The 27935-nt window shown below is 38.9% G+C and overlaps 1 protein-coding gene across 1 annotated transcript in view; it reads left to right on the forward strand.

The window, feature by feature from the left end:
* ABCA5 (ATP binding cassette subfamily A member 5) overlaps nucleotides 1–13651 on the forward strand; it is a 74100-nt gene extending 60449 nt beyond the window's left edge. The window contains exons 28-38 of the mRNA XM_007959692.2: nucleotides 4477–4603; nucleotides 4898–5015; nucleotides 5117–5208; nucleotides 6940–7115; nucleotides 7524–7599; nucleotides 7726–7820; nucleotides 9120–9239; nucleotides 10322–10471; nucleotides 11017–11096; nucleotides 12029–12084; nucleotides 13544–13651. Of these exons, the coding sequence (XP_007957883.1) occupies nucleotides 4477–4603; nucleotides 4898–5015; nucleotides 5117–5208; nucleotides 6940–7115; nucleotides 7524–7599; nucleotides 7726–7820; nucleotides 9120–9239; nucleotides 10322–10471; nucleotides 11017–11096; nucleotides 12029–12084; nucleotides 13544–13651 (1198 nt within the window). The remainder of the gene's footprint in view (nucleotides 1–4476; nucleotides 4604–4897; nucleotides 5016–5116; nucleotides 5209–6939; nucleotides 7116–7523; nucleotides 7600–7725; nucleotides 7821–9119; nucleotides 9240–10321; nucleotides 10472–11016; nucleotides 11097–12028; nucleotides 12085–13543) is intronic.
* Nucleotides 13652–27935: the final 14284 nt, after the last annotated feature.

Below are 27935 nucleotides of genomic sequence, written 5' to 3' on the forward strand. Positions count from 1 at the left end.
TGTACATGTTTTTGTGTGGGCATATGATTTTACTTTTCTTGAGTGAATACCTAGGAATGGAATAATTGAGTCATATGGAAATGCCAGACTGTTTTCCAATGTGGCTGCATCATACTATGTTCCTATCAGCAATGTATAAAAACCAACAATCAAACTCACTGCCATGGAGTCAGTTCCTACTCAAAGTGACCCCTCCTTGGGTTTCCGAGGGGGTATTTCTATGGAAATAGATTGCCCAGTCTTCCTTCTGAGGAGTGGCTGATGAGTTTGAACCACCAGCCTTCTGGTTAGCAGTCAGATGCCTCTTAGGCACTATGCCACCAGAGCTCTTAGCAATGTGTAAGGATCCTACTTTCTCCACAATGCATACCATTGTCTTTTTTATTTTAGGCATTCTATTTCGTGTGAAGCAGTATCTAATTGTGGTTTTGTTTTAAATTTCCCTAATGACTAATGACATGGAGCATCTTTTCACATGCTTATTAGCCATTCATGTATCTTTGAGAAACATCTATTGAAACCATTTCTCATTATAGAAAATTGAGTTATTTGTCTTTATAATATTGAGTTCTAATAGTTCTTCACATACTCTGAATATAAGTCTCTTATTAGATACATGATTTGCCAGTACTTTTTCCTGATCTGTGCAGTTTCTTTTCATGGTTAATTTACATTTAATTAAGAGATGTGGAGTGAAATATAGTTACTGGTACTAATTTGGGAAGTCTGGTGGCATTTGACTGCTAACCAGAGGCTGGGGGTTCAAACCTACCAGCCACTCCTCAGAAGGATGATTAGGCAATCTGTTTCCAGAGAGATGCCTCGGAAACCCAAGGAGGGGGTCGCTATGAGTCAAATCGACTTGATAGCAGTGAGTTTGTTTTTGATTTGGTGCTGATTTTATTTTGAATTTCCTTTTATATTACTCACAACTTTGCTTACTTATTTATTTGTTGAATATTAATACACTGTACAAAGCTAGCCACCACTCGTCTGTCTGTTGTACTATGGTGGCTTGCATGTTGCTGTGAGGCTGGAGGCTATGCCACTGGTATTTCACATACCAGCAGGGTCACCCACGGTTGACAGATTTCATTGGAGTTTCCAGATGAAGACAGACTGGGAGGAAGGACAGGATCTTCCACTTCTCAAAAAGCTGGTCCCTGAAAACCTTATGAATAGCAGTGAAACACTGTCTAATATACTAGTGGAGAACTTTATGAATAGCTGTGAAACGTTGTCTGATACAGCGCTGCAAGATAAGCTACTCTGGTTGGAAGACAGTCAAAATATGACTGGGGAAGAGTTGCCTCCTCAAAGTAGACCCCTCCCCCCCCAAAAAAAAGCCAAATTCATTGTCATTGAGTCATTTCTGACTCATAGTGTGGTAGTTATGTTTGTGTGTCAACTTGGCTGGGCCTGGTTGAGTGGCTGGGCAGCTGGTGGTAGTTATTCCCCCATGTGATGAGACTGGCAATCAACTCCATGATGAGATCTACCACAAGCAGCTGGGTTGCTGCCTTTGGGATGTGGTCTGCTTCCTGTATATAAGGTGAAGCCTTGGGGATAGTCTGTAGCCTATGGCACGCTTGGACCCTGCATGTAGCCATGTCGTTGCTCGGCAGCCTACTATGCTCTGCCGACCTTGGGACTTACAATGGACTTCATTAAGTTAATGGCCTGTGGTGTGGTTTGGTAACATCGGGACTGTGCCCTTTTTACTTGTCAACCTTGGGGCTTCTCAGCCTCAGCAGCCAGTAGCTGTCTGAGTGAAGAAACACCTCTAGCTCCATTGGGCCAGGAGCAGGAGGCAGAGCTGGACCCCAGGGTTGAGGGGCTTTCACCCAAGCCCCTAGAGCCTGGCACATTGAAGTTGGACTTAAAGCCTCCAAATTTTAAGAATAAACTCCTGTTTGTTAAGGCCATCCCATTTGTGATATATTCCTGTCAGAGCAGCACTAGGTAACCACAACATAGCAACCTCTACTTGGGTTTCCAAGGCTGCATCTCTATGGAAAGTAAATTGCCCAATCTTTCTTCCGAGGAGTGGCTGGTGCGTTTGAACCACCAGCCTTCCGGTTAGCAGTCAAATGCCTTAGGCACTATGCCACCAGAGTAGTTGTTATTGTTAGGTGCTGTTGAGTTGTGTCCAACTCATAGCGACCCTATGCACAGCAGAATAAAATACTGCCCGGTCCCACACCAGCTCCATGATCCTTGCTGTACTTGAGCCCATTGTCGCAGCCACTGTGTCAATCCATCTCATTGAGGGCCTTCCCCTCTTTTGTGGACCCTCCACCTTATCAAGCATGACATCCTTCTCCAGGGAATTATCCCTTCTGACAACATGACCAAAGTAGGTGAGACGAAGTCTGGCCATTCTTGCTTCCAAGGAGCATTCTAGCTGCACTTCCTCCAGGACAGATCTGTTAGTTCTTTTAGCACTCCATGGTACTTTCAGCATTCTTTGCCAGCACCACAACTCAAAAGCATCAATTCTTTGGTAGTCTACGTACTCATTGTCCAGCTCTCACATGCATACGAAGCAATTGACAATATCATGGCTGTGTCAGGCACACCTTAGTCCACACAAAAGGTTGAAGTTTCCTTGGAAGAAATGCCTGGTAATCTACTTCCAAAAAAACAGCCATTGAAAATGCTATGGAGCACAGTTACACTCTGGCATACACGGGATGGCCGTGAGTTGGAACCAACATAATGGCCACTGGTATTGAAACGTCCAAAGGTTATATATTAACCACTGGAGGCTCCCCGCATCCATTGAGGATTTGAGCATCCAGCTCTCCTGCTTCCTCTTCACCCTGTTCTTCTGCCCTCTTGAGGGTAGACTCAGCATCCACATAACCTTCTAATGCCTTAACCCCTCAGTTTTTTATTTTCTACAAACCAGTGACTTTAGCCTCTGCCCCACTTCCACTATTTATTTGCACCAGTGTCATGATATCACTTTTTACTTCATCTCCAAAAGTTTAAATTTTGGTGTCCAGTTCTACCATTATATGTATTTTTAAAATTTCTAACCCTTATTTGTTAGTCATATAGGACTTTTCTTCCTAATCTCATTATGGTTTTACAGCCCTAAATTTTCCCTCTTCTCTCAATTATATTGACTAATCACTGTTTTTCCTTTTTTCTCTATCCATCCTTGTCCACATGATTCATATATTAACCCTCTTTCAGCATTCTCAACTTCTGTATCTCTTTGACTTGGCCACTAAAAACTGTAATAATGAATTTAACCATATGCTAGAGAAAAATCACACAGACATAAAGACTGATAATATGTGTAAACTTTGTTTTAACGTTGCTTGGTAACCCTACCACATTTTATTAGTTAGCATTTCTTCAATAGTTATCCCAAACCTTTTTTGTATTGTTCAGATTCCTAAGTTCATCCCACTTCACTTCATTACCTACTTCTCAATAGATGATCTTGCTACCTATCTCAGAAAACAAAAACACCTAATTATCAATTATAAATTTCTCCACATCTTGCATCATTTTTGCCTTTGCCCACTCCCAGAGGAACCGCTGCCCCTCCACTTGTCCATGTCTTTATGCATCCCGAGTACTTTAGGATGTTGCTTCATTAGTTTTCCTTTCTATTTCTGTATCCTCCTCTTCTGGATCTCAGTAGGATTTTTTGGGGGGAAGATCATCTTCCCACGTAAAAGCAAAATAGTAAATGTCAGAACCCATAAGTCTCATTTGAACATGAATCCCTCTCTAGCCCTTAACCCATCTTTCTTCTTCCATAGCCTTTATCTATCTCTGTTTCTTGACTTTCCACTTAATCCTTAACTCCCTTCAATTTAGTTTTTACCCTTAACCTGTGCACTGATACTATTTGTGGTAGGATAACCAATGACTTCTTTTTTTGCCATGCCAACTTGTTGAACTAATCTGCAGGCTTTAATATGATTGACTTCTTCCCCTTATGCTTTTCTCTTGTTCCTTTCTTTTCCATAATGTCACCTATTTGCCTCCTTACCACTCTTTTATTTCAAAGTCTTCTTTGTAAGCATGTTTGCAAAGCAATCTTCCTCTGTCTATCCTGAAAAATGGTATTCTTAAGAGCTCTGACTTTAGTCAGAGTAGACTCTACCTCTACTCTCCTGGATGATTTTGTTTACATCCAGGCTATAAATTCTTGGAGAAAAGGGTCCAGGTTTTTTCATCCATCTTTCTCTCTGTGGCATAGTGCCTGATGTATACTGTTCACAGATAATAGTGTTGACTAAGTGCATGAATTTAGATAATATATTCTTGTATTTATTAAACACATATTCATTGATAAATAGTTATTAGTGAATTAAAATGATCATTTGTAACACCACCTTTCTGACGTAACCACAGATCTTAATGCTGGTATATTTTTTTCAGTCTTTTTCCATATGGTACCTGAATGTCTTAGTATTTTAATTATTTGAAAATCTACTATCTTTATATATTTAGGAACCTTTCGACAAAGTCTAAAACTAAGAAGTTTCCAGAACCACCAAACAATGAAGATGAAGATGAAGATGTGAAAGCTGAAAGACTGAAAGTCAGGGAGCTGATGAATTGCCAGTGTTGTGAAGAGGTAAATTAGCCTTTATAGCTAAGTCAGGTTAAATGTGGACTGATTAATTAATTCCCAGTGCATAAGCATTAATCTGGAAAAAAATATTGTTCTCTGCATATGAATTAATCTGAAAAGCACATCTTTTCTTTGAAAAAATATTTTTGTAATTTTAGTCATAGATATGTATTTGTACAGGACCTATTATTAGCAAATGTAATTCTTATAATATGGACATGAGGTATGTGCAGCCTGTCATTTCCTGATAGCTATGTGATTTATAACTCTGTTTTTAAATCCGATTTCCTTTACTAGAAACCAGCTATCATGGTCAGCAATTTGCATAAAGAATATGATGACAGAAAAGATTTTCTTCTTACCAGAAAAGTAAAGAAAGTGGCAACTAAATATGTCTCTTTCTGTGTGAAAAAAGGCTGGTATTCAATTAATTTTTCTTAATAACTTTCCAAGAAAAGTAATTTCTATTTTCAATATGATTTGTGTATGATGATATTTTCCTATTATTTCTTTTAGGTGAGATCCTCGGATTACTGGGACCAAATGGTGCAGGGAAAAGCACAATTATTAATATCCTGGTTGGTGATATTGAACCAACTTCAGGCCAGGTATGATATACAAGGATATGAGATACATTGAATATGATTGATATTTTTTTATCAAAATAAATTTCCTAATGATTAGTTATAATATTGGTGCTCAAATTTTATATTTGTTTCAAGTATTAATTTCTTATTATAACTTCTTCAAATTATGCTCTCTTTAGTTATCTGTGAAAATAATGTACACAGTGAAATTTTCATACTTACTTATATACAGACACACAGACACATATACATCCTGTGTTTCTGCTTTCATAATTATTACATGTATGGGTGATATAGGAGCCCTGGTGGTGCTGTGGTTAAGCTCTAGACTGCTAACTGAAAGGTTGGTTGTCTGAACCCATCAGCTGCTCAGTGGAGGAAGAAAGGTGTGGCAGTCTGCTTCCATAAACATTTATAGTCTTAGAAACCCCGTTGAGCAGTTCATCTTACCCAGTAGGTTTGCTGTGACTAGAAGTCAACTCAGTGGCACCAGGTTTAGCTTTGGATGAATGATTTTGTCAGCCAGCTTAAGACAGTTGTCTTATCTTTAGGAGATATGAGAGCTAGCCTTGATCCTGCCATTGAGTAGTCTCATTGCAAGCATACCTTTACCAACTTCTCAAAACTACTCTGATTGCATCTTCTATTTTTCTTTCCCTTGCTAACTTCATACTGTCCATATTGGCTCACTGCTTTCCTGGAGAATGCCAGAAATAGTCCTTTGGGGTTTTTACCTTAGCTGTTTCCTGTCTTGGCTATACCTTACCCCCTTGCCAAAGGGGGCCACATCGTCTGACTTCCTCTAACCCAGCAAGAGGAGGACAGAATCACCATCAGCAGTCCAAGGCATATTCCTGGGAGGCCAGACATGCCTCCCTCCAGCCCTTTCACCAACCGTTCCTCCTGCAGCACCCATCGTCTCTTTGCTGGGTTTGATAATTCACTGCAGTGGCCAAACAGAACTCACAGATTATGGGGTTTATTAGGGAATCACCAGGCTATAATTCAAGTTCAGAAATGTACTCAGTCTCTTGTGGCTGGCTGTCTCACTCAGCAGCCAGCAGTGTCAGTGGCACATTGCTCTCTCAGTAGTGTGCATCTCTTGTGTCTCTCAGCAGCATGTGTCTCTCACATCTCTCAGGAGCGCGTCTTTCTATTAGCAATGTATACAATAATGTAAGATGACTCCTTCTGCCTCTAGAAGGGCTCCTTTGGAGCCTGGCAGAGTGGCCCAAAGCAGCCATTCCCAACATCAGAATTCTATACACCTGAGAGAGAGCGAACTTCCCAGAAAATTATTTCCTGCTGCTTCCAAAAGAAATACCCCAAGTGGATGACTTTAACAATAGGAGCTACTCAGTTGCTCATGGCAAATTCCACCACAGAGTTTACAAAAGACTTATGGCTAGAAAAGCCACACTACGTAATTTACTTCACTGCACCCCTAGAAAATCAAATGATTAAACTCACTTATCTTTTTGGTTCAAGTGTCACCTCCAATGAGGCCCTGATCCTTCTATTTAAAATGCTGACTTTCCCTCCCCACTCAACCCTGTATTCCTAATCACCCTTTCTGGCCATGTCACTGAACTCTGATTTAACTGTGTACTTGGTTCATTAAAAGAAGAGTAAAAATCTGACCTGACAATATGCTGGCTGTAGGAAGGGGGTGGAATTAATCTACTTATCACTTCCTTCACAAAAGCAAATTAAGCAGAAATGGTTATTAAAAATAGCTTTGTATTTCTGTAGATATTTCTAGGAGGTTATTCTTCAGAATCGACTGAAGATGATGACTCCGCTAAGTGTATAGGATACTGCCCTCAGATGAACCCACTATGGCCAGATAGTACGTTGCAGGAACATTTTGAGATTTATGGGGCTGTGAAAGGAATGAGTGCAAATGACATGAAGGAAGTCATAAGCAGGTAAAATTTTTAGAACCTTTTGTTACTTGAGGGAAAGTAACAAACATTTTTCATTTTTAAAAATTGTGTTACAGGTCTTTCCATGGATCATAATTTTAATAGAATATGGTTATTCCATTTTCATATTTACAAAATTATGATAGCTATGAAAATAAAAGGTGATTTTTCTATTTCTTATTACAGAAGGAATATACATAGGTGTCACAAAACTTGCTTCAATTTAAAATAAGGCATTTATTGTTAAGCTGTTAACTTGTTTAAAATTATATAAATTGGAATTTACATAATTGTAGTAAAGGTTAACTGAGTAACTGTTTCAGAAAAAACTGTCAATGATCACAAGCGGTTTATATGGATATTTATTTATGTATATCATGGTATATTCATTTTGTATTGTCCATTTCACAGAATTACAAATGCACTTGATTTAAAAGAACATCTTCAGAAAACTATAAAGAAACTTCCTGCAGGAATCAAGCGAAAGGTGTGTTCATTTAATAATGAATATACGTATATTTTTTGATCATTTATTGCCTGATAGTATCTTGATAGACTTCCTTATAGTGAAGCCTTAATTGTGTCTCCCCACCCCCATGTTCTTTCCATCTAGTTGTGTTTTGCTCTGAGTATGCTGGGAAATCCTCAGGTTACTCTGCTAGATGAGCCATCTACAGGTATGGATCCTAAAGCCAAACAGCACATGTGGTGAGTATGGCAACGAAAAGCTTGAGACAAATCACATCACCCTGTAGAACACAAGAGTAGTTCACTAGTGATATACACGGGAGGATTTACAGTTGGACACAGATGATGAAATAGTAGTGATTCCTTTAAACTTTTATAACTATTATATTTTGTATGTGATGTTGACAATATTTTATATATTCTGAAACAGAATGGGTAAATGAATGCTGTTGCGTGAAAAGCTTTTAAAATTTCTAGTCATTTTTAATAAATTACCTTTCTCATAAGACTATTTTCTTGAATTTATGTTGAAACTATTTCTGGTAGTTCAGTATTGGTTGGCCAAGTCTTTGGGCTTTAGTGCAAGGCTTGGTTTGGATGAATGCCAAGGCTTCCTTCACGCCTATCAGTGTATGGCTGTTTTTGTTATACATGAAAATGCATCAGTTCTCATAACTTACTGTTATACGTTGTTAGCTGTATCACGTTGGTTCCGACCCATCGCCACTCCATGACATCATCACAGTTCTGGCTGTGCTTGAGCCCATTGTTGCAGCCACTGTATCAGTCCGTCTTGTTCAGGGTCTCCCTCTTTTTCACTGATCCTCTACCAAGTATGATGTCCTTCCGCAGGGACGGTTCCCTCCTGATAAGATGTCTAAAGTATATGAGACAAAGTCTGGCTGTACTTCGTCCAAGACGGCTTTGTTTGTTCTTTTGGCAGTCCATGGTATAATTGAAAATACTGTGGCCTGGTTCAGGCACATCTTAGTCCTCAAGGTGACGTCTTTACTTTTTAACACTTCAAGAGGTTTTTTTGCAGCAGGTTTGCCCAATGCAGTGCATGATTTGATTTCTTCACTACTGCTCCCATGGGCATTGGTTTTGGATCCAGGTAAAATGAAATCCTTGAGAAATGAAATCAGTCTTTTCTGCATTTATCATGATGTTGCTTATTGGTGCAGTTGTGAGGGTTTTTGTTTTCTTTATGTTGAGGTGTAATCCATATTGAAGGCTGTAGTCTTTCATCATCAGTAAGTGCTTCACAACCTAGTGTGCTGAAAGTGAAGTGGGTTTGACGCACTTAATTTTATCCCACGGAGACATTTTAAAATCATGAGATCTCTTTCTATGTGATAAGCTGTCACAAATAAAGTAAACTAGAATATAGAAATCACAGTTGGGCAGGATAAAATAGTCACAGCAGTTGCTATTTGATAAGCTTTTATTAACCAAATTAACCTGGTAGTTAGATTTTTAAAAACCCAAACATTATTAACATAAAGATGTTTTCCTTTGTTTATTTTATATGTTTTACAGGCGAGCAATTCGAACTGCATTTAAAAATAAAAAGCGAGCTGCTATTCTGACCACTCATTACATGGAGGAAGCAGAGGCTGTTTGTGACCGGGTCGCTATTATGGTGTCTGGACAGTTGAGGTAGATGTCTAAATACCATGCCAACTGGGGAAACATGATTGGTTGGCTTTTGAATGCCACCATTAGAAAAATTAGTAATGGTAGTAATAAATATTGATTTAAATGTTAAAAAAAATGTAGTATCACTGTAGCTTTTTTGTATAATTACTTGGAAATATGTTAGTAGTTTCTAAAACATGGCTGGCTACCTTTTATTTGGAATTATTCAACAATTTGGAATTTTTCAGGTATGATTGTCACTTTTAAATATTAATGTTAGACATGGTATTGGATTATAATTAAAATATAAAATAAGTATACTTGAGTTTATAGTCATAGAGAATTATTAAGTAAATAAATGGGAGAGAAGTGACAGTTCTACCTCACAAAAGGATTCCAATTAGTCTAAAGATCCGGCCATGTTAGATATAAAACTTATTTTATAGATATATAAAAAAGGATTCCATTAGTCTAAAGATTCAGTCCCCCAAGTATGGACTGAACTTAGCAAATTACTTCTAGAGAACAGAGGACAGAAAAGAGTAACTTCACAGTAGAGAGATCTGTTAGGTGGAGCTCATGTATCCCCAGACGTGTGTGATCAGAAGGACCTTCAGCTCTGTAGTGTCTCTCTGGAAACTTAAGCCTCATCTGATTATGAGGAAAACATTCTACTGACCCTAAGTGAGAGATAATTTATCTGAGCAGTCCTCCTCAAAAATAAGGCCAGAGTGAGACTCTGTCACAGAAGACTAACAGGACAACTGAGTGATATGTGGCATCCTGGGCAGATCCTGAAATGGAAAAGGCACATTGGGAGAATAATGAGTGAAGTCCAAATGAAGTCTGGAGGTCTGGGGTTTAGTTAATAGTGGTGTACCCATGCTGGTTTCTTAATTTTGATAAGTGTACCACAATAATGTAAGATGATAACTTTAGGGAAACACACTGAGGGAGGGGCATCTGGGGACTCTGTACTATCTTTACAACCTTTTTGTAAATCTAAAATGATTCCAGAAATTAAGGTCATAGAGATTTAAGGGAGAAATCATTCTTTGAAACTGTCATTTTTTATCTGAGCTCTTTTTTAAAAATTACTACAGATGTATTGGGACAGTACAACATCTAAAGAGTAAATTTGGGAAAGGCTACTTTTTGGAAATCAAACTTAAGGACTGGATTGAAAACCTAGAAGTAGACCGCCTCCAAAGAGAAATTCAGTATATTTTCCCAAATGCAATCCGTCAGGAAAGGTAAAGGTTAAAAAATTTAGCTGTATTTCTTTGTAGAGCAATAATCATAAAAATTTGTTCTTGTATTAAGGATTGGGAAAACCCTTTTTTCACTCATGGCCTTTCTCTCTCTCTTCCATCCTTTATCTCTCTCTTTCACCCTGTGTGTGTGTGTGTGTGTGTGTGTGTGTATTTAGAGAGAGAGATGGATGTGGACACACACGCAAAATAGCCTATGAGTAAAAAGAATGTTTTCATATATATATATTTCTCTCTTACGTGAAAATACCTATTTGTTACCACAGATATTGGGCTAACATAAACTGATTAGTGGAGTTTTATATCTAACTTCGTGTTAAATTTAATACTATTTTAACTTTTATAAATTCTTATCAGCTGGATAGAATTATTTTATGTACATGAAGATATTTTATAATTTCAAACAATGTTTATCCAAATACATATTAAAAACATATTATTAGAGTTTAATTTTTACCTTTAGCTTTAGAATGCAGTAGTAGTTAACTTTGAATTTTCCTACATTTTAATCTTACTTTTGTTTTCAGCTTCTCTTCTATTTTGGCCTATAAAATCCCTAAGGAAGATGTACAGTCTCTTTCACAATCTTTTTCTAAGCTGGAAGAAGGTAAGTAGTATTTGGGGGCGGGGGGGGAAGAAAAGTTCAAGGTAGTTCTCAAGTTACGAAAGAATTTAATTTAAAAATATTAGAACTCTAGAGTCAGAGTTTTTAGAAAGTGTAATAAATGAGAAGATAGCCTTTTATTCATTTCATCTAAGATAAAGGTAAATACTAATACTGTGAGGATTTTTATGCATCAATTATATTGTCACATAAACCTTTACAGTCTCCAGTGGACATCACCACAGTTTATCACATTGCATCTCTGGTAAAGTTCACTGTAATTATCACTCATCAATTCAGTCCAGCAGTGGGAGCATTGAGTTTCTTGAATCCTGACTTAGTACTGGGCCAAGAAACAGCAGTGCTGTCAAGACTCCAAATGGCAGCAGGAGAGCAAAGAGGAGACCTGACAGTGCAGGAGAGTGGGGGGGCTGTCGCAGAGGAGACCTGACAGTGCGGGAGAGTGGGGGGAGTGCTAAAGAAACCTAGTGAATCTTGGCAGCTCTCAGAGGCAGTGGTGGGTAGGATAAAGACATGCTAAAGAGAAAGAGAGACAAGTTTATGGAAATAGGACCAATAACTGGAATCTAGTTCAAGACATCAAGAACCAATAGATCAGAGTTGGAAAATGGGAGGTAGGGAGCAAAGATCAAAAGAAAACATGAAAGAAAAGGGTAACAGGGAGGAGATGCTTAGAACAGGTAGAATAACACAAGTAACATTAAACATGGTGCTTAGGACTAAAGAGGAATTATGGGAGTGGGAAAGAGAAGGGAGCAAGGAGTGGAAAAGAACCGTGTGGCAACTTCAAATTTAAATGAGTTGATTACAAAGATCTTTTTCTTAAACAAAGATTGTTAGCCACCTTAGTAATTATTACCATGTTACTCTTTAAAAATACTGATAACTAAAATACTGTTTTCCCACTTTAATAGTGAAACACACTTTTGCCATCGAAGAATACAGCTTTTCTCAGGCAACATTGGAACAGGTACTGTAAAGTTAATTTTGTGTGTATGCATCTAGGAATTTTTGTTGTTGTAAAAATACATATAACAGAACATTTGCCAACTCAATGTTTTTCAGCCATCCCCCATAAGTATTGCTAGATTCCCCATCATCACTGTTAGCTTCCTAAACAATGACTCCTCCTTCCTGCCTCTCTCCTACCCCTGGTCACCACGGTCAGTTCTGCTCTCTGTGCACTGTGATCCCATATAACTGAGACAATACAGTATTTGGCCTTTTGTGACTGAAATCTCTCACTCAGCATAATGTTTTCAAGATTCGTCCATGTGTCCGAACTTCATTTCTCTTTCTGGCTGAGTAGTATTCCACTGTATGCATGTATGACATTTTGTTTGTCCATCCTCTACTGATGGATGTCTAGGCTGCTTCCACCTTCCGCTGTTGTGGAGGGTGCTGCAGTGGACATTGCTGCACATGTGTCTGTCTGCGTTGCTGCTCTCTAGACTTTGGGTATATACCTAGGAGTGGAAGTGTAGGCTCATATGGCATCTCTATGCTTAACTTGTTGAGGAACCACCACACTGCTTTCCACAGTGGCTGTACTATTTTGGATTCTCACCAGCAATGAATGAATGAATGAGGGTTCCAGTTTCTTCACATCCTCACCAACATTTGTTGTTTTGTGCTTTTACAAAAAAATCTTGGCCATCCTAGTGGGAGTGAAATGGTGTCTCACTGGGGATTGATTGGCACCTGCCTCTGCCTAGTGCTGTCTGCCATTTGTACATCTTCTCTAGTGAAATGTCTGTTCACATCCTTTGCCCATTTTTTGATTGGGTTTTTTGATAAAGTTGTTTGTCTCTTGTTAAATTGTAGAAGTTCTTTATATACTCTGGATATTAAATCTTAATCTGATATATGGATCCCAAATTTTTCTATTCTGTAGTTTGTCTCTTGGCTTTGTTGTTAATATAAAGTTAAATTTAAAAAAAAATATATATATTTTATCAATGAAGGTGTTTTATATCCAGTTGTTTAGGTTTATATTGGAAGTAGATTATGAACCAGAGACAAATTGTTATAGAATATTCCTAAACATTTGATATAAGTTTAACAACTTTAGGCTCTCTGCTTATTTTGAATAGCTCAGTTTCTTCCAGTTTGATAAAGAAAGCAGATGATGGTGCTAGCATTTCATGTTAACATTGATACAATTACATTGTTTAAATATTTCTGACGTTTTTAAGTATCAGGACAGTTCTCCTTATGTATATTGATCATAAAACAAGTAATGTGTAAATCTTCTAAAATAGTAGAAGATGTGATTAATGTAGATGACTCTTTTGTTTGAATAATATTAATACCAGTAAATCTTTCTTGAGAATTGAGTGGTACAGGAACAGCCTTACCTAATTTGACTGAAAGTCTGTTGACATACTTGCAGTACAGCATGCTGTATTCACATCTCTTCTTTCATTCAGGTTTTTGTAGAACTCACTAAGGAACAAGAGGAAGACGATAATAGTTGTGGAACTTTAAACAGCACACTTTGGTGGGAAAGAACACAGGAAGACAGAGTAGTGTTTTAAACTCATCGCTCAAATCTGCTTATTGGACTTTTTTCTTCTTCACTTGAGTTAACTTTGGTGTTAAAAATTTATTATTTGAATAGTAACCGGAGAACCGTGTAAGCATATCAGATAAAGAAAATGCTTATTTCACCAGGCTCCTTAATTGAAATGCTGTGGTTCTATGTTGTGCTTTCTTCAAATAAAATTTATGTATAATTAATTGAAACTGCATGTTTGTATCTGAAGTACATTGAACTGTAATCAGTTTGTCAAGTAGGGTATTTATTTTCTCACCTTTCAAAAACAGTGCTTTTGAATTTATAATTTAAAGGAATAATGATAACTTTTACTTGGAAGTAATCGTTATTTTTTAAAATTTATATTTATTATCTTGTCACATAAATATGTAATGTCACAATCTGACTAAAGCATTAATACACAGATAACACAGAAAACAGACATAATGTGAAAGTTGCTCGCTTCTCCTTTTTAATTTCTAAAAGAAGCTGAGTGAAAATTGGCATCCTTAAAAGGTAAAACAAACACTAGAAAATCTCAATGCAGGTAGAGGTTACAGGAAGCGACACCCACTAGGGGGCACTCATCAGTCATCATAAATGCTATGAGACCTTAGTACTTAGTAGGTGCTTTTACACGTGGGTGACTGAGGTATTTGAAGTTTCATTTCTTTTGCGTACAATACAATTCAGAGGTGTTTTGATTAATGTAATTTAAAAAAGACTATCTAGTAACTTTAGTAGATAGTCTGATTGTTTACTTTTTGTGGCTAGCATGGCAGACGTCTAAAGAGGTAGAAGAATTGAGCCAGACCTCCTCTCTCATCTCTTGTGGAGATATACATTTTTTGGCATTTCCCTTTGAAGGGTACATTTTATTTCAGTCTTGAATAAAATAATTTGTTGGGTAATCATTTTTATTGGTAAACATTATTTGAATATCTCTTTCTTCCATAGAATATTAAGTACAGTATATCACCACATAGTTTTATTTGGGAGCTCACCTCACGTTTGCTATGCAATTCAGTGGGATATATATTAAAAAAAAATAAAAGACTCTTGGGGATTAAATTAAGAATCAGAAGTAAAATATACATAATTCTCTTTAATAAGAAACCAGCATTTCACCCTATGACACAGTTGAGGTAAGGTTATTATAATTAATGCAATATTAGAAATACTTCCTTGTAGAATCCATGTATGGACTATAGGTATAATATAGTATAAATAACACATAGAAACACATTATATTTCAACCAGATGAATGGAAGTAGGAACTTGCAAAAACAAATTGTAATTGTTGCATTCCAAAGAGATTTAAAGGGTAGCAGTGGAAAGATTTGGTATGAGTTATTTTAGGTAGCCAACCTTTTAATGAACTTACTGTTTAATGTAGATAAAACTTAATGAACTTGTAGCTCTATAAAGACTAAAGAACAACATCTGTAATTTTAGGCTCTAGCAGCTGACTGAAAATAGTGTTGTTTTGCTATTCTCAGTATCAGATACATGACTGGTATTTTCTTCTGTTGCTTTGGCAATTGCTGTGCACATTCCTAAAGACATTCTTCTACCAGCTATTCACAGGTCCTCTGGCTCATCTAAATGAGCTGGTTTACAAGTTTCTGCTCGGATTTTAAAACCTACAGCAGCATTATTTCTCTTTGTAAGATTTAGTTCCACTATTTTTTTAATCATTGTTACTCACTTGCCTCGTGATAGCAAATTAATTTAGAATTCTTCATTTGAGAAACTGTCTTTCTATCTTTTGCTAAGGCCTGCTGTATGATGAATACAGTTCAAAACGCAGTTGAAAGAATATCTTTCCCTTTATACATAAAATAATAAATAGCACATTGTATTTCTAAGCAAGTCATTGCTGAATGGTGCCGTTCATTTACAGAGATACCTTTTCAATCTTATATAATTGCCTGGGAATCTTTCTTTTGGGATGTGTTTTGTAGTGATGTATAACCTTGAACACTGTCTTCAGTGTAAGAAACACATAGTTTTACTAGTTAGTACAGACACTTTGAAAAAGGTAGTTTTTAAAATCCTGTACTAGGAAATATTATTTCAAAATAGAGCATATTACCTGCTTTTGCGTATTTATTTGATAATGTTAATCTGAATTTTGTATGGGTGATGAGTGTAAAGTGAAATTGTTTTCCTGCAGAGTGGAAGTGGAGATTCTGTGGACTTGTCATAATCACATTCTTATCTATTGTGTTCATTCAGTTACTTTACTGTTATTGTAGGTGAACACATATTCTTGTAAACGTTTTTTTAAAAAAGACATTTTAATTATTTTTTTAGTTTTTACAAAGAAGATATTTTGGTCATGAATTAAATTATTTGTAGGAATGTTCTATTCTCTTATTCAGAATAACAAATTTTTTTTTCTATTCAGAATTATAATTTAACAAATAACTAGGAAAGGAAGTGTAAGGAGGAGGGAGGAAAAGGAAAGAGTCAAAGCTGAAGTTTCTTTATGGTGTGAAAGTCATGGTTTTGAACATACATTACTACATTTCAAAATGTCTTCTATTTCAGAACTCCAAACTTATTTTCTATACCAAAATAAATAAATAAATATTAGGAATGTTGAGGGGGGCAAAGAACCAGCATCACCTAGCTTATATTTTCCACCTGTGAGTAAATGTTAACGGGAAAAGCCTAGGCTTTACAGAGTCACTGTGGTTAGTGACAGTGAGACAAGCACCTGTCCACAGCCTACATACCAAACAGTAATAATGAAAAACATTTGGATGAGAGTACTTTACATTTCACTTTGTGAAGCCTTAATTATTTCTCCATTTTGTTCTTAGTGAAAATCCATAGGTTTTATTTTAAAACATTTTTTATTTTAAATTAGCACAAACTATTTTAAACCACAGTTTTTAACTTAATAAAATGTTTTTGAAGTAGTTAAGTTCAACACACATTTAACTCACTCTGAATCAAGTACTTTGGGTCTTTCAGATACAAAGATTGCTATTAGTGTTGGCCCCGAAGACCTCCAGTCTACGGGAGGCCAGACGCTTATGCAGCTAACTGGAGTAGAACAGAGCGTGCTTTGCTGATGGTACGAACAGTGTTTTAGGGAAGCACAGTTCTGTTTAGTGCAAGTGTTGTCATTGTTTTTCTTGTTCTGTTGGTCACTTAACACTTCATTCTGATCTTACTCTGAATTTATTAAAAATATGCTGTATTTTCATGTAACATCTAAATAGACATTAGTTTTGGAAAAATAGAAATTCTTTTACTGTATTTTTCATATTGCTAACATTGTATTTTTCATTTTCTTTCCTGGAAACTACATAAAATGAAAGAATTTATTCTCAGGTGAATAATTTTTATATCAACTGTTCTTACAATTATAAGGTGAAAGTTTACTTATTTCTTATTTATAATGCCTTATATATAAGCAATGACCAATGCTATGCTTTAAGGATAAGTAAGTAGTACGATTATATTATTAAGATTTAAGAGCTAAAAGTTAGGACAGACCCTTCATTTTGGACACTGAAATGGTTTCTTTGCTATTTAGTATTGATAACTGTATTATGAGTGCTTATTAAAAATTAAGAAAAAAACAAACACTAAGATTTTAGTGATTTTTTTTTTTTTAACCCTGAGGGGAGGTTTCAAGCACAGAGGGAACATGGGCATTTACTTGTTTGAATTCACAGCACATACAAGAATACCTAGTTAAACTAGGTATTCTTGTAGATCTTTTTTTATCTATTTTGTATATATGTAAAGTAATCACTTTCACTTATATTTTATTAAATTTAAAAGATTGAATTATTCTCAGATATTTAACTTTACCTATGTATTTATCAGTTTTATGAATTTTTGAATAAATTTGATTCAAACACAGGCAAGATTTCTTTTTTCTTTTTATGCTTTTTTTGTTGTTAAATTTTGAACCATATTAATGTTACCTCTTCAAAACAAGAAGATATTAGGAATTTAGTTAACAAGAAAAGAAGATCATATTGAAGGACATAAAACAACATCTGCCAAATGAAAAGATGTAGCTAGTCTTGTCACTTACATTTGAAGTGACAAGACTTTAAATGTAATGAAAAAGTTCTTCCTAAGTACCTAGCCAAACAAACAAAATTTACTGCCGTCGAGTCGGATCTGATTCGTAGCAACCCATCTTTGGGTTTCCCAGGCAGTATCACTATGGAAATAGATTGCCCTACCTTCCTTCCGAGGAGTGGCTGGGGGTTTGAACGACCAGCCTTCTGGTTAGCAATCAAATGCCTTAGGCACTATGCCACCAAAGCTCTCAAATACCTAACCAGCTCTTGACAATCTAATCAATCACCTGTTTAAGTTAAACAATTCAACTTCTCAAAAGCTTAAAGCATTGAAATGTGAAAGGGAGCATCCCTTAGATGCCTGGTAAAATAGAGGCATAAAGAAGTCACAATTAGAACACAGACCACCTAAATCTCCCCAGACGGGCCTGTTGACTAAAGAAACAATGTATCATTGTACCAACAGAGGGTATGCTCTAGTCTAGAAACAGAGGTATCTACTCCAAACCTCACTACCTCTACTCCACCCCCCATCATCCATTGAATGGCCCAGTGGTGTTGGTTCTAGTGGATTCTGTAATCAACCATCTAAATTACCTTTAGGATGAAGAACTTATTTCTCCAGCTGCTTAGAGTGCTGTGTGGGAACAGACCTCAACTGTTAATCATGTCACAAGATTGCCTCCACTCAACAGGAGCCCTCTCCCCGGGCAGCCTGCATTCCATGATGATGGACGAGGGTATAAACATTTGGTTCCCACTCTTCTTGCCCCAACTCAGGACCGCTCTGAAAGGTCATCCAGTCTTAAGAACTTGTAGGATCTATCAGGTGGAGCTTCCCTTGAAACTGCATTTCAGCTTCACTTTCTCCTCAGTATAGCTTCTTTCCTTTCCACAGGTGTTCATTCTAAGAGCACTTCCTACAAAACCACTTGCACTCTGATCTCGGGAAGACATTTGTTACCAAGACTGGTCTGAGAAAGCAGATGCTGGGAGCAAATTTTGTAGCTCGATCACCCACTACCCAACTGGTAATGACTCCATGGATGGAGCACAGCTATCCCCTAGGGTAAGGTAGCCGTTCCTGTTGTTAAAACTTGAATGGGGATGGTGCTATTGTAGAAAGGAATCCATTAGCTGTTACAGTTGGACAGCTGTTTGAAGTTGATTGATACACTGGAAAAGAAAGATTGAGAGTGATTGGCATGTAAAGATGTGATACACTGGAAAAGAAAGATTGAGAGTGATTGGCATGTAAAGATGTGATACACTGGAAAAGAAAGATTGAGAGTGATTGGCATGTAAAGATGTCAAAGACAGCCTTTTTGATAGCAAGTAAAGAGACTTTCATCTCTTGTAGTGGGAGAGCAGAGAAAGATGAGGACCAGGATCAAGACTTGTAAGAATAGCTGGGCTCCAAAGGGATTCATCTTCTCACAAGGGTCATTTGTGCCAAAGCCAAGCATGGCTGAAACATGAGACTCTCTTGTGGAATGGTTACATCTCCATTGACAAAACTGGAAGTCTTGAATCTCCAAATCCCAAAACAACTGAGTCTACAGAATAGGCACGTTTCCCTATTTAACTTCTAATGGTTCTCTCTTGGTTTAAGACAAGTGCAGAGACCTAACCCCTGCAAGATCTGCCTCACTGCCCTTCCTGACTATTAGGCCAGTAACAAGAGTTAAGTCACAAAATTAATAGCTAAAGTTCTGTCGCACCGTGGGAGATTACAGTCAATGTCATGGGACAAAGTGTATGTGAACTGCTGTATGGAAGATGAATTTGCTTTGTACACTTTCACCCAAATCCCAATAACTTTTAAAAAAAAAAAAATACGTGAAAGTTGTGCTAGGCCTGCCAAGGGATGAAAGTGACTAAACCACACAGGAGCCGCAGCGCTCGGGAAATATGCATGGATCTGGATCCTGAGGGCGCTTGATTAAGTAGCACAACATAAAGTTGGATAAGGAAGAGCTTATTGACTGCAGAGTTGTTGTTATGTGCCGTCGAGTCGGCCCCGACTCATGGCGACCCCTCCTTGGGTTGCCGAGGCGATATCACTACGGAAGTAGATTGCCCGACCTTCCTTCCGAGGAGTGGCTGGTGACTGCAGAGTGCTCTCCTGGAATGCCAGATGAACACTGACAAGGACGTGGAAGGTGGTATGAACATGCAGTCAGGGTGACTCCTAAAAACTCCAGACCAAACTGCCATCAAGTCAATTCTGATTCATAGTGACCCCTCCTTGGGTTACCGAGGTGGTCTCTCTATGGAAGTAGATTGCCCAGTCTTCCTTCCGAGGAGTGGCTGGTGAGTTTGAACCACCAGCCTTCTGATTAGCAGTCAAGTGCCTTAGGCACTGAACTACCAGAACTCCCACTGGGTTCTTAGATAGAAATGCCAAATAGCCATGGTGTAAGATGAAAGGAGTGAAAAGACTTAGAAAAGTGGGTATTTCATACCAAGGATGAAATGTATTGGTGAGTGGCACACCGGCATCCCTATAAAGTTGGTGGTGGGAGCCCTGGTGGTGCGGTAGTTAAGTGCTTGGAGGCTAACCGCAAGGCTGGCAGCTGGAACCCCCCAGCCGCTGCTGGACAAAGATGTAGGAGTATGTTTGCATAGTGATTTAGAGCCTTGGAAAGCCAATGAGGCAGTTCTTTTGTTTGTTCGTTTTTGCTGTTCCATGAGCTGAGTGTTCCATGCCCTAAAGGGTCACTGAGCCGGAATTGACTCGATAGCAGTGGGTTTGGTTTTTGGATGTGTTTGTTATAAATGATGCCGTTACAGTACTGGGCTCTTGGATAGTAATGGAATGATTAAAACCTGATAGAGGCTACACGGCAATGCTTACCAAGCAGAGCCATGTGGATGTAATCACTGTAAGGAGCAGTTAGGTTGGGAGGAGTGGCCTGCAGAGAATCATGGAGATGATTAATAGAACACTGTGTCCTTAGGGGTAAGTTTTAAAAGGGTAGTTCCCAGTTTGGGACGGCTCTTGTTTTTTGTAAATCATTATTTACAAGCTTGTATTATGAATATTAGAAGTAGGAGCCTGAGATGAACTTACATGTCCGTGGAGAGTGTTGCCGTTCCACATGTCTACCGTGTAGCTTGCATTTTGTATTCCAAGGTTAGAAACTTAAAAGCATAGATCCTACTTGTACTACACTTCTGACTCGTAGCCACCCTATCTCTGTACAACAGAATGAAACTATCTTAAAGTCCATCAGAATCATCATCCTTCTTACAAGATGCAAATAAGGATCTTGGCTTGGCCCTCGAGGACAAACCCACACAATTGGTGATTCAAAGCCTACACAGTAGACCACTGAGGAAACAGAACTGAATTGTATATAGATAGGCTATGAGTCGGGTTTGACTCGACGGCACATAACAACAACAACAACAAGGCACCAGAAGTTTCTTGGTGTTATTAGTCTATTTGCAATTTAAATTCAGAGCTCTAACTGTGCTGAGGAAGCTCTGTGGCTTAGTGCTTAAGGCACTTGACTGCTAACCAGAAGGCTGGTGGTTCAGATCCACCAGCCACTCCTCGGAAGGAAGGTTGGACAATCTACTTCCGTAGCGATACCACCTTGAAAACCCAGGGAGGGGTCGCTATGAGTCGGGTCCGACTCGACGGCACATAACAACTGTGCTGAAGGTGAATGGGTCTCACATTGGAAATGTGGCCATGATAGGGTTCATTATCCAGGAACATTCTCTCTGTAAGTTTACAACTAAAGTTCCAATCTTTTTGTTTGTTTACCTCCATGACCATGGCACATCCAGTTTCTAATCAAACAGCACAGTAAAGGCTTGCAGGTGCCTAGCAGAGACGGGGCAGACAGCTGGGTGGGACGCTGTAACCAGCAGGTGGCGGCAGAGGGCTGTCCTGCGCTGGTGTCCTCCCAGATGCAGAGCGGGGCGGGGGGAGGCTGCAGGAGCAGAGCTTGCTTGAGTAGGAGCTGGAGCAGGGGTGCGGCCTAGGGGAAGGGGAAGCTGAATCCTGCTGAGCCAGGGTCACCCACGCGCCAGTTCATTCGGGACACAGTGCGAGGTGATAGGGTGCAGGGTGTCCAAACAAAGAAGAAGAGATGGCTGAGCCAGGGCTCAGTCCCAGATTCTTCAACTTGAGGAACTGGAGCGGCCAGAGGTTAGAAAGGAATTGAATGGTGGGCACAGCCCGAGGCTGCATTTTATATCACCAATCTGAAGTCCCTCCTTCGGTCCTTGTAAGGAGCTACAAAATCTGGAACTTTCAGGCTCTCTCCACTGGCAGCAGGGAATCCTCTGTTTATCGTCTCTTTTCCTTTGAGCAAACGTCATTCATTTACTTCCAGGGTAACTGGTAGGGCGATAGACAGATGGAGAAAATGAGGCCTCCAGAAAAAGGTGTTGGGGTATCATCTTTATTAGTAATAGAGATATTCTCGCAGTCTCCAATCTGGTTTTTACTTCCCACCTCACTTTTCCTTAGTAAAACTAGAGACACTCACCAACCTGAGACAATTCCGTTTATTTTTTCCTGTGCAAATGATTACTTAAGAATTTCAGTGATAACTCCTCCTGAGAGAAAGCATAAAGATGAGTCAAACATGTGTCATTGTAGTTTGTTGCTAGGTGCCGTTAAGTTGGTGCCAACTCACAGCAACCCATGCACAACAGAGTCCAGTGCTGCCCGGTCCTGTGCCAGCCTCACAGTCATTGCCACGCTTGAGCCCATTGACGCAGCCACGGTGTCAATCGTCTGGTTGAGGGTCTTCCTCTTTCTCACAGACCCTCTACTTTACCAAGCGCGGTGTCCTTCTCCAGGGACTGGTCTCTTCTGATAACATGACCAAAATACATGAGACAAAGTCTTGTCATCCTCCCTATACATATTGTTTTCTGAGACCTGTTTGGAAAAATAAAAAAACAGGCCTTAGGAGTGCAGTTATTTTTACATGATCCTGCATCTTGTATTTTCTACTTCAGGAAAGACGCTGCAATTAGTGGGCATTCAATGCACTGAAACGCCGATGAAAAGTCAGAGTTCCTTTTGTTCTCCCAAAATAAATTATATTGCTCCATTAGCTATGAATTTAATTTCTGTGGAAGCTTTGAACGACTTTCTGACCTGATTTGTGCGTCTGTGGCTACCATTTTTACAAACGTCTTTCCCTTTAGATCTCACCCCTTTGTGCCCCTCTCTGAGATGACTTCTAACTTATCTTGGATTGTGTTTGGAATCGACTCTCCCAATACAGCCTTATATTAAAAATCTAACTGAAAAAGGCTAGATTTTCCTTGGTTTGTATGTATTCACATGTCCACTCAACCATCTGCAATTAGGACCTCCCTGCTGAGGAACTGGCTAAGAGACAAAGAAATTGGAAAACAGAGAAAGAGTCATATGTGAGCAGAGTTTTTGGTAGCCTGGCTGAATTGAGGCCACAGTCCTTTTTGGACATCAGTCTGAAAGGGAACTATTCACAATAAACATGAAATTAAAAGCATAATAAAGTAGTGACCCAAAAGAAATGTGAAATTTTCTCTAGCACATGCAGAGACCTGCACATGAACTATGTTCCTAGGTTCTTATTTCAGCTTTCCTGAGAGTAACTTAACCTCTAAAATTGTGGTGGTTGTACATATGGAATTATAACCAAGGACTACAATACCAAAAACAAACAAACTCACTGCCATGGAGTGGTTTCCAACTCATAGCGACCCCTTCTTGGGTTTCCAAGGCAGTATCTCTATGGAAGTAGATTGCCCAACCTGGTGGGTTTGACCTGCCAGCCCTCTGGTTAGCAGTCAAATGCCTTAAGCACTACACCACCAGGACTCCCAGGAGCTCCCAAGACTACAATAAACCAAATACAATAGAGAATGCCCAATATACGGGTTGATGCTATCAAGAGCAGTAAGTTGTTTTCACTCTTCACATTTTCACAGTGTTTTATACTGTGGCATAGGGGACAAAGTTGGAACATTTGTCCTCTGCTTGTGTGTATAAGAATGTGACCCAGCTGGAGCAGCAGGGGCACATTAACTGGAGCTGAGCCACAAAATTAATAGTCAAGCCAGTCTTGGAAAAGCATAGTTTCCTACACAAACAAGAGAAGTAGATAGAGGACAATTATCACATATTTTCCACTTTGACCTTCCTTCTTTTGTATTTGGTAAATAGTAAGATTATTGGACCAATAAAGACCCTTGTGACTGTCAATATGGAAACTTGCAGAATTACAGTGATTTAGTACTTTTTAGCCAATCTGTGGGAAGATGACACTCTTACTAATTTATAACCTGGCATATTTTGTTGACTTTTTAATGTTCTTCAGACTCAGGCAGACATTGTTCTGGTGACATGTCCATCCATTTCCCACTTTTTTTTTTTTTTTTTTTTTCCTGTATATGCCAAATAAAATCTCTTTTCTTTACTACTGTAATTTTGTGGGGAGCGCTGGTGGCATAGTGCCTAAGGCATTTGACTGCTAACCAGAAGGCTAGTGGTTCAAACCCACCAGCCATTCCTCGGAAGGAAGGTTGGGCAATCTACTTCCAAAGAAATACCGCCTCGGAAAGCCAAGGAGGGGTCGCTATGAGTGAGGACCGACTCGATGGCAGTGAATTTGGTTTGGGTTTTGTTGTAATTTTACCCTAGGACAATTATTGGTGTAGTCACGGTGGGATTTTCTGTAGCAGTGGACCCGTCAATCCCGAGGAGATGTGCACCGCAGAATGGAAGCCAGCAAGGAAGACCTTACCTTCTGAATCCCATGCTTTTGTCTTCAACACTAACAGGGTAAGCGCTCTCTGAAAACAAGCCTTTGCTTATTCTTCCTTGTTCTCTTTTTCATGTTTCCTTAAGGTTTTATTTGGCAAATTACTTTGAAAACCCAGTTGTCTTAAGTAGAATCTTAGATTTATGCTTGATTGTTTGGTTATGAGTGTCATCTAGTGAGTATTTTGGTGGACTGTAGTTTGGTGCCTGGATTCCAGTGTTTGAAACCATAAAGGGGTAATTCTGTTTCCAAAGAGCTCCGGGTCAACTGTGAGCCACCAAATTCAGGCATAGATCAACCAGTAAAAACCCATTCAGGTGGCTGTCAGCACTCACTCATCACGAGTGTTAGAGACTCCTATGTTAGTGTCTCAGTTCTCTCCTGCTGCTGGAAGAGAGTAACACAAATAGGTTTTAACAAACAGGAATTTTAGAAGACTGAATTCAGAATGCCAGCTCTAGGGGCTGGATGAAGACTCCTCAACCTTGGGCTTGAACTCTGCCTCTGGAGCTAGCCCACTGGAGCTGAAGGTGTCTCCTAACTCAGGCCGCTGCCGGCTGCTGCGGCTGATGAACCCAAAGTCAGCAGGTAAAATGGCCCGACGCTAAGATGGACAGGCAACATGGCCGGCCGCTTGTTCAAATCCAGGAACTGGAGATGAAGACTCGGCCAAACACAGAAGCTAAAGTGTGCCAAAGCTAGAGACCTTTCTTAAAGCTTCTCAGTATATACTGGAAGCAGGCCACACCTCAAAGGCAACTCCCCTTCCACTGGTTAATCTCACACCAGATTCCACCACAGAGTTGATTACACTACATCCAATTTCATCATGGAGAGTAGATACATCCAGCTGCCAAGCCACTCAAAACCACGGCCCAGCCAGGTTGACACAGTCTTAACTATCACAGTTGGGGTGAGGTGGTTGGGAGATGGGCTAGAGCATCAGGCTGCTTGCCACTTACAAACAAACTCTCATGCAAAGTCGGTGCACATTGGTTCAATCAAAACACTGTCCAAACCTCACAGCATTCTCCACTAGTGGCTTTTTTGTGACTTAGGGAAAATCTGGAAAACAGTCCTCTGTTTTGAAACTTTTTTTTTTCCCCTTTTCCAATTCAGTGAAAGGACAGGAAAGAACCAAGAGAAAAGTAAAATTGACAGTCCACCATCTGCAACATCTGCTGCCTATATGACAAAAAATCAGGAGGCTGATTTGGTACAATATTTAGAAAAATGGCATGATTTAACCAAAGAATAGGATTCTCTCCAGTGACCTAGCAGGGGAGCTTTTCAGTTAGCTAGAAAGATCTTATTGAGGTGTAAGTAAGAAATGAAAGGATATGAAAGAAATCAAAATCAGCAGAAAGTGTTTTTTAATTGGTATTTTGAATCCTCAAGGAGACAACAACTGAGTATTTTTGTTTCAGTTCCAGAAAATACTGCTGAGTAGTCAAAACCAAATTCATCACAGCAAGAAGGTCAGCTGGCGTTGCCGGATTCTCTCAGGGGTGGAAGGCCTAGGACCGTTAACACTGGCAGAAAAACTAAGAAGAATGAATGAAAGAGAAAAGCCAGCTTCTCTATATCCTGACTTGACCTCTGGTTCTCTGTTAGCTGCACAAGCTTTTCACTGCAGTGATTGACCGGGGTCCGAGTCTCCGTCCGCTTTAATGCCTCCCGTGGTCCGACAGCTTAACCTGTCAGTGGATCCAGTAGGAGTGACGGCGAGTCCTTGATCTAAATCTGAGACAAGAGACACCATAAAGGACTTCCCTGATCCTCGTGAAAACCCTCAGAACTTTTTGCGGGAATTTGCTATGTTGATGACCATCTATGAACCAGGTTCTCCATATCTATATATAATTTTTTACCTATGTTGCTAGGTTCAGGGGAAGCTAATGCTCCTGGGGGAGCCTTATACCCTTCCCCGCGACACAGGGACTACCATGTCAGCATTAAATCCCACGTGTTTACAGAGACCTCTTCAGTAGGGTAATAAAACTTCAAAAATGGTGAGAGTTTCGAATGAAGAACAAATGTTGCCTCACCGAGAACCAGTACCAATATATTAAGACCTATTGAAGATTTGCATCCCTTTCTTCTTAGAGATGATGTATTGAAGATTTGCGTCCCTTTCTTCTTAGAAATGATGCCAATGTTAATTTATTAGGGTGAGATTTATTATCTAAATGGTGCTGAGTGTGGGAGTAACCTGTGGGATACTTCAGTCTTCAGTTAGACCCAGCTGCTTGTGAGCAGAACTTCTATCAAACTATTGCACTGTCTCCTTTAGATGACTCTTATTGAAAGAAAAGTAGAAGACATTTTATGTTTAATCCAAGGTTTAGTAGAAGTAGAGAAAACTATAGAACATGTTCAGAGAGGAAAACAAGTAACCACTCTGGGCAAAAACAACCATGGATGTCAGAAAAGTCTTGTCAGCTGAACCTACAGATTCAAACAGACATTTCTAAACCTTTGCCTAAAATAGCCCCACATCCATTAAAGCCTGAAGCTATGACAGGATTATAACCTACTACTCAAGAGTTTCTTCAACAAGGTTTAATTGTACTGTGCACCAGTCCTAGTAATACTTCTGTTTTTCCTGTAAAGAAACAAACATTAGAGGATGGAGATTTGTACAAGATTTAAAAGCCATAAGCAAGATTACTATAGCTAGGTCCCCAGTAGTCTCTAATCCCCATTTACTTTTATCCCAGGTACCAAGTGATGCTGTATGCTATACAGTCACAGATCTTTGTAACACCTTCTTCAGTATCCGTGTTCCCAAAAATAGTCAATATGTATTTGTTTTTATCTGGAAAAATCAACAATATAACATGGACAATTCTCCCACAAAGTTCTACCAAAAGTCATACTTATTTTTCGCTGGTATTGTACAGATTTTGCCTCATTTCAGTTAAGCATAAACCAAAACCAAACTCACTGCCATCAAATCCATTGCAACTCAAAACGACCCCCCCTTGGGTTTCTGAGGCAGCATTTCTACAGAAGTAGATTGCCCAGTCCTCCTTTTGAGGAGTGGCTGGTGGGTTTGAACCTCCAGCCTTCTGGTTAGCAGTCAAATGTCTTAGGCACTACACCACCAGAGCTCCCGTAAAATACATGGGACATCTTATTTCAGCTGAAGGTATTTCTATAGACCCAAAGAAGAAAGAAGCAATATTAATGTGACCTACTACAAAAAAAAAAAAAAAAGAAATCAAGAAGATTATTAGGTCTTTGTGAATATTATTGTAATTGGATTCCAAATTTTATATTGTTGGCTCAAACTTTATATCATTACTTAAAAAGGAAGTAAGTGATTTTTCCCTTTCTAAAAAGGTATGGAGGTTGTACATGCTTTCCAGAAAGTCCTTTTAACCACTCCCACTTTGGGGTTCCCAAATTATGCTTTGAGATTTTTCCTATACGTGAAGGAACAAAATGAAAA

Source organism: Orycteropus afer, unplaced genomic scaffold, assembly GCF_000298275.1.
Source record: "Orycteropus afer afer isolate SDZICR_OR568_19922 unplaced genomic scaffold, OryAfe1.0 scaffold00018, whole genome shotgun sequence".
Classification (NCBI taxonomy): Eukaryota; Metazoa; Chordata; class Mammalia; order Tubulidentata; family Orycteropodidae; genus Orycteropus; species Orycteropus afer.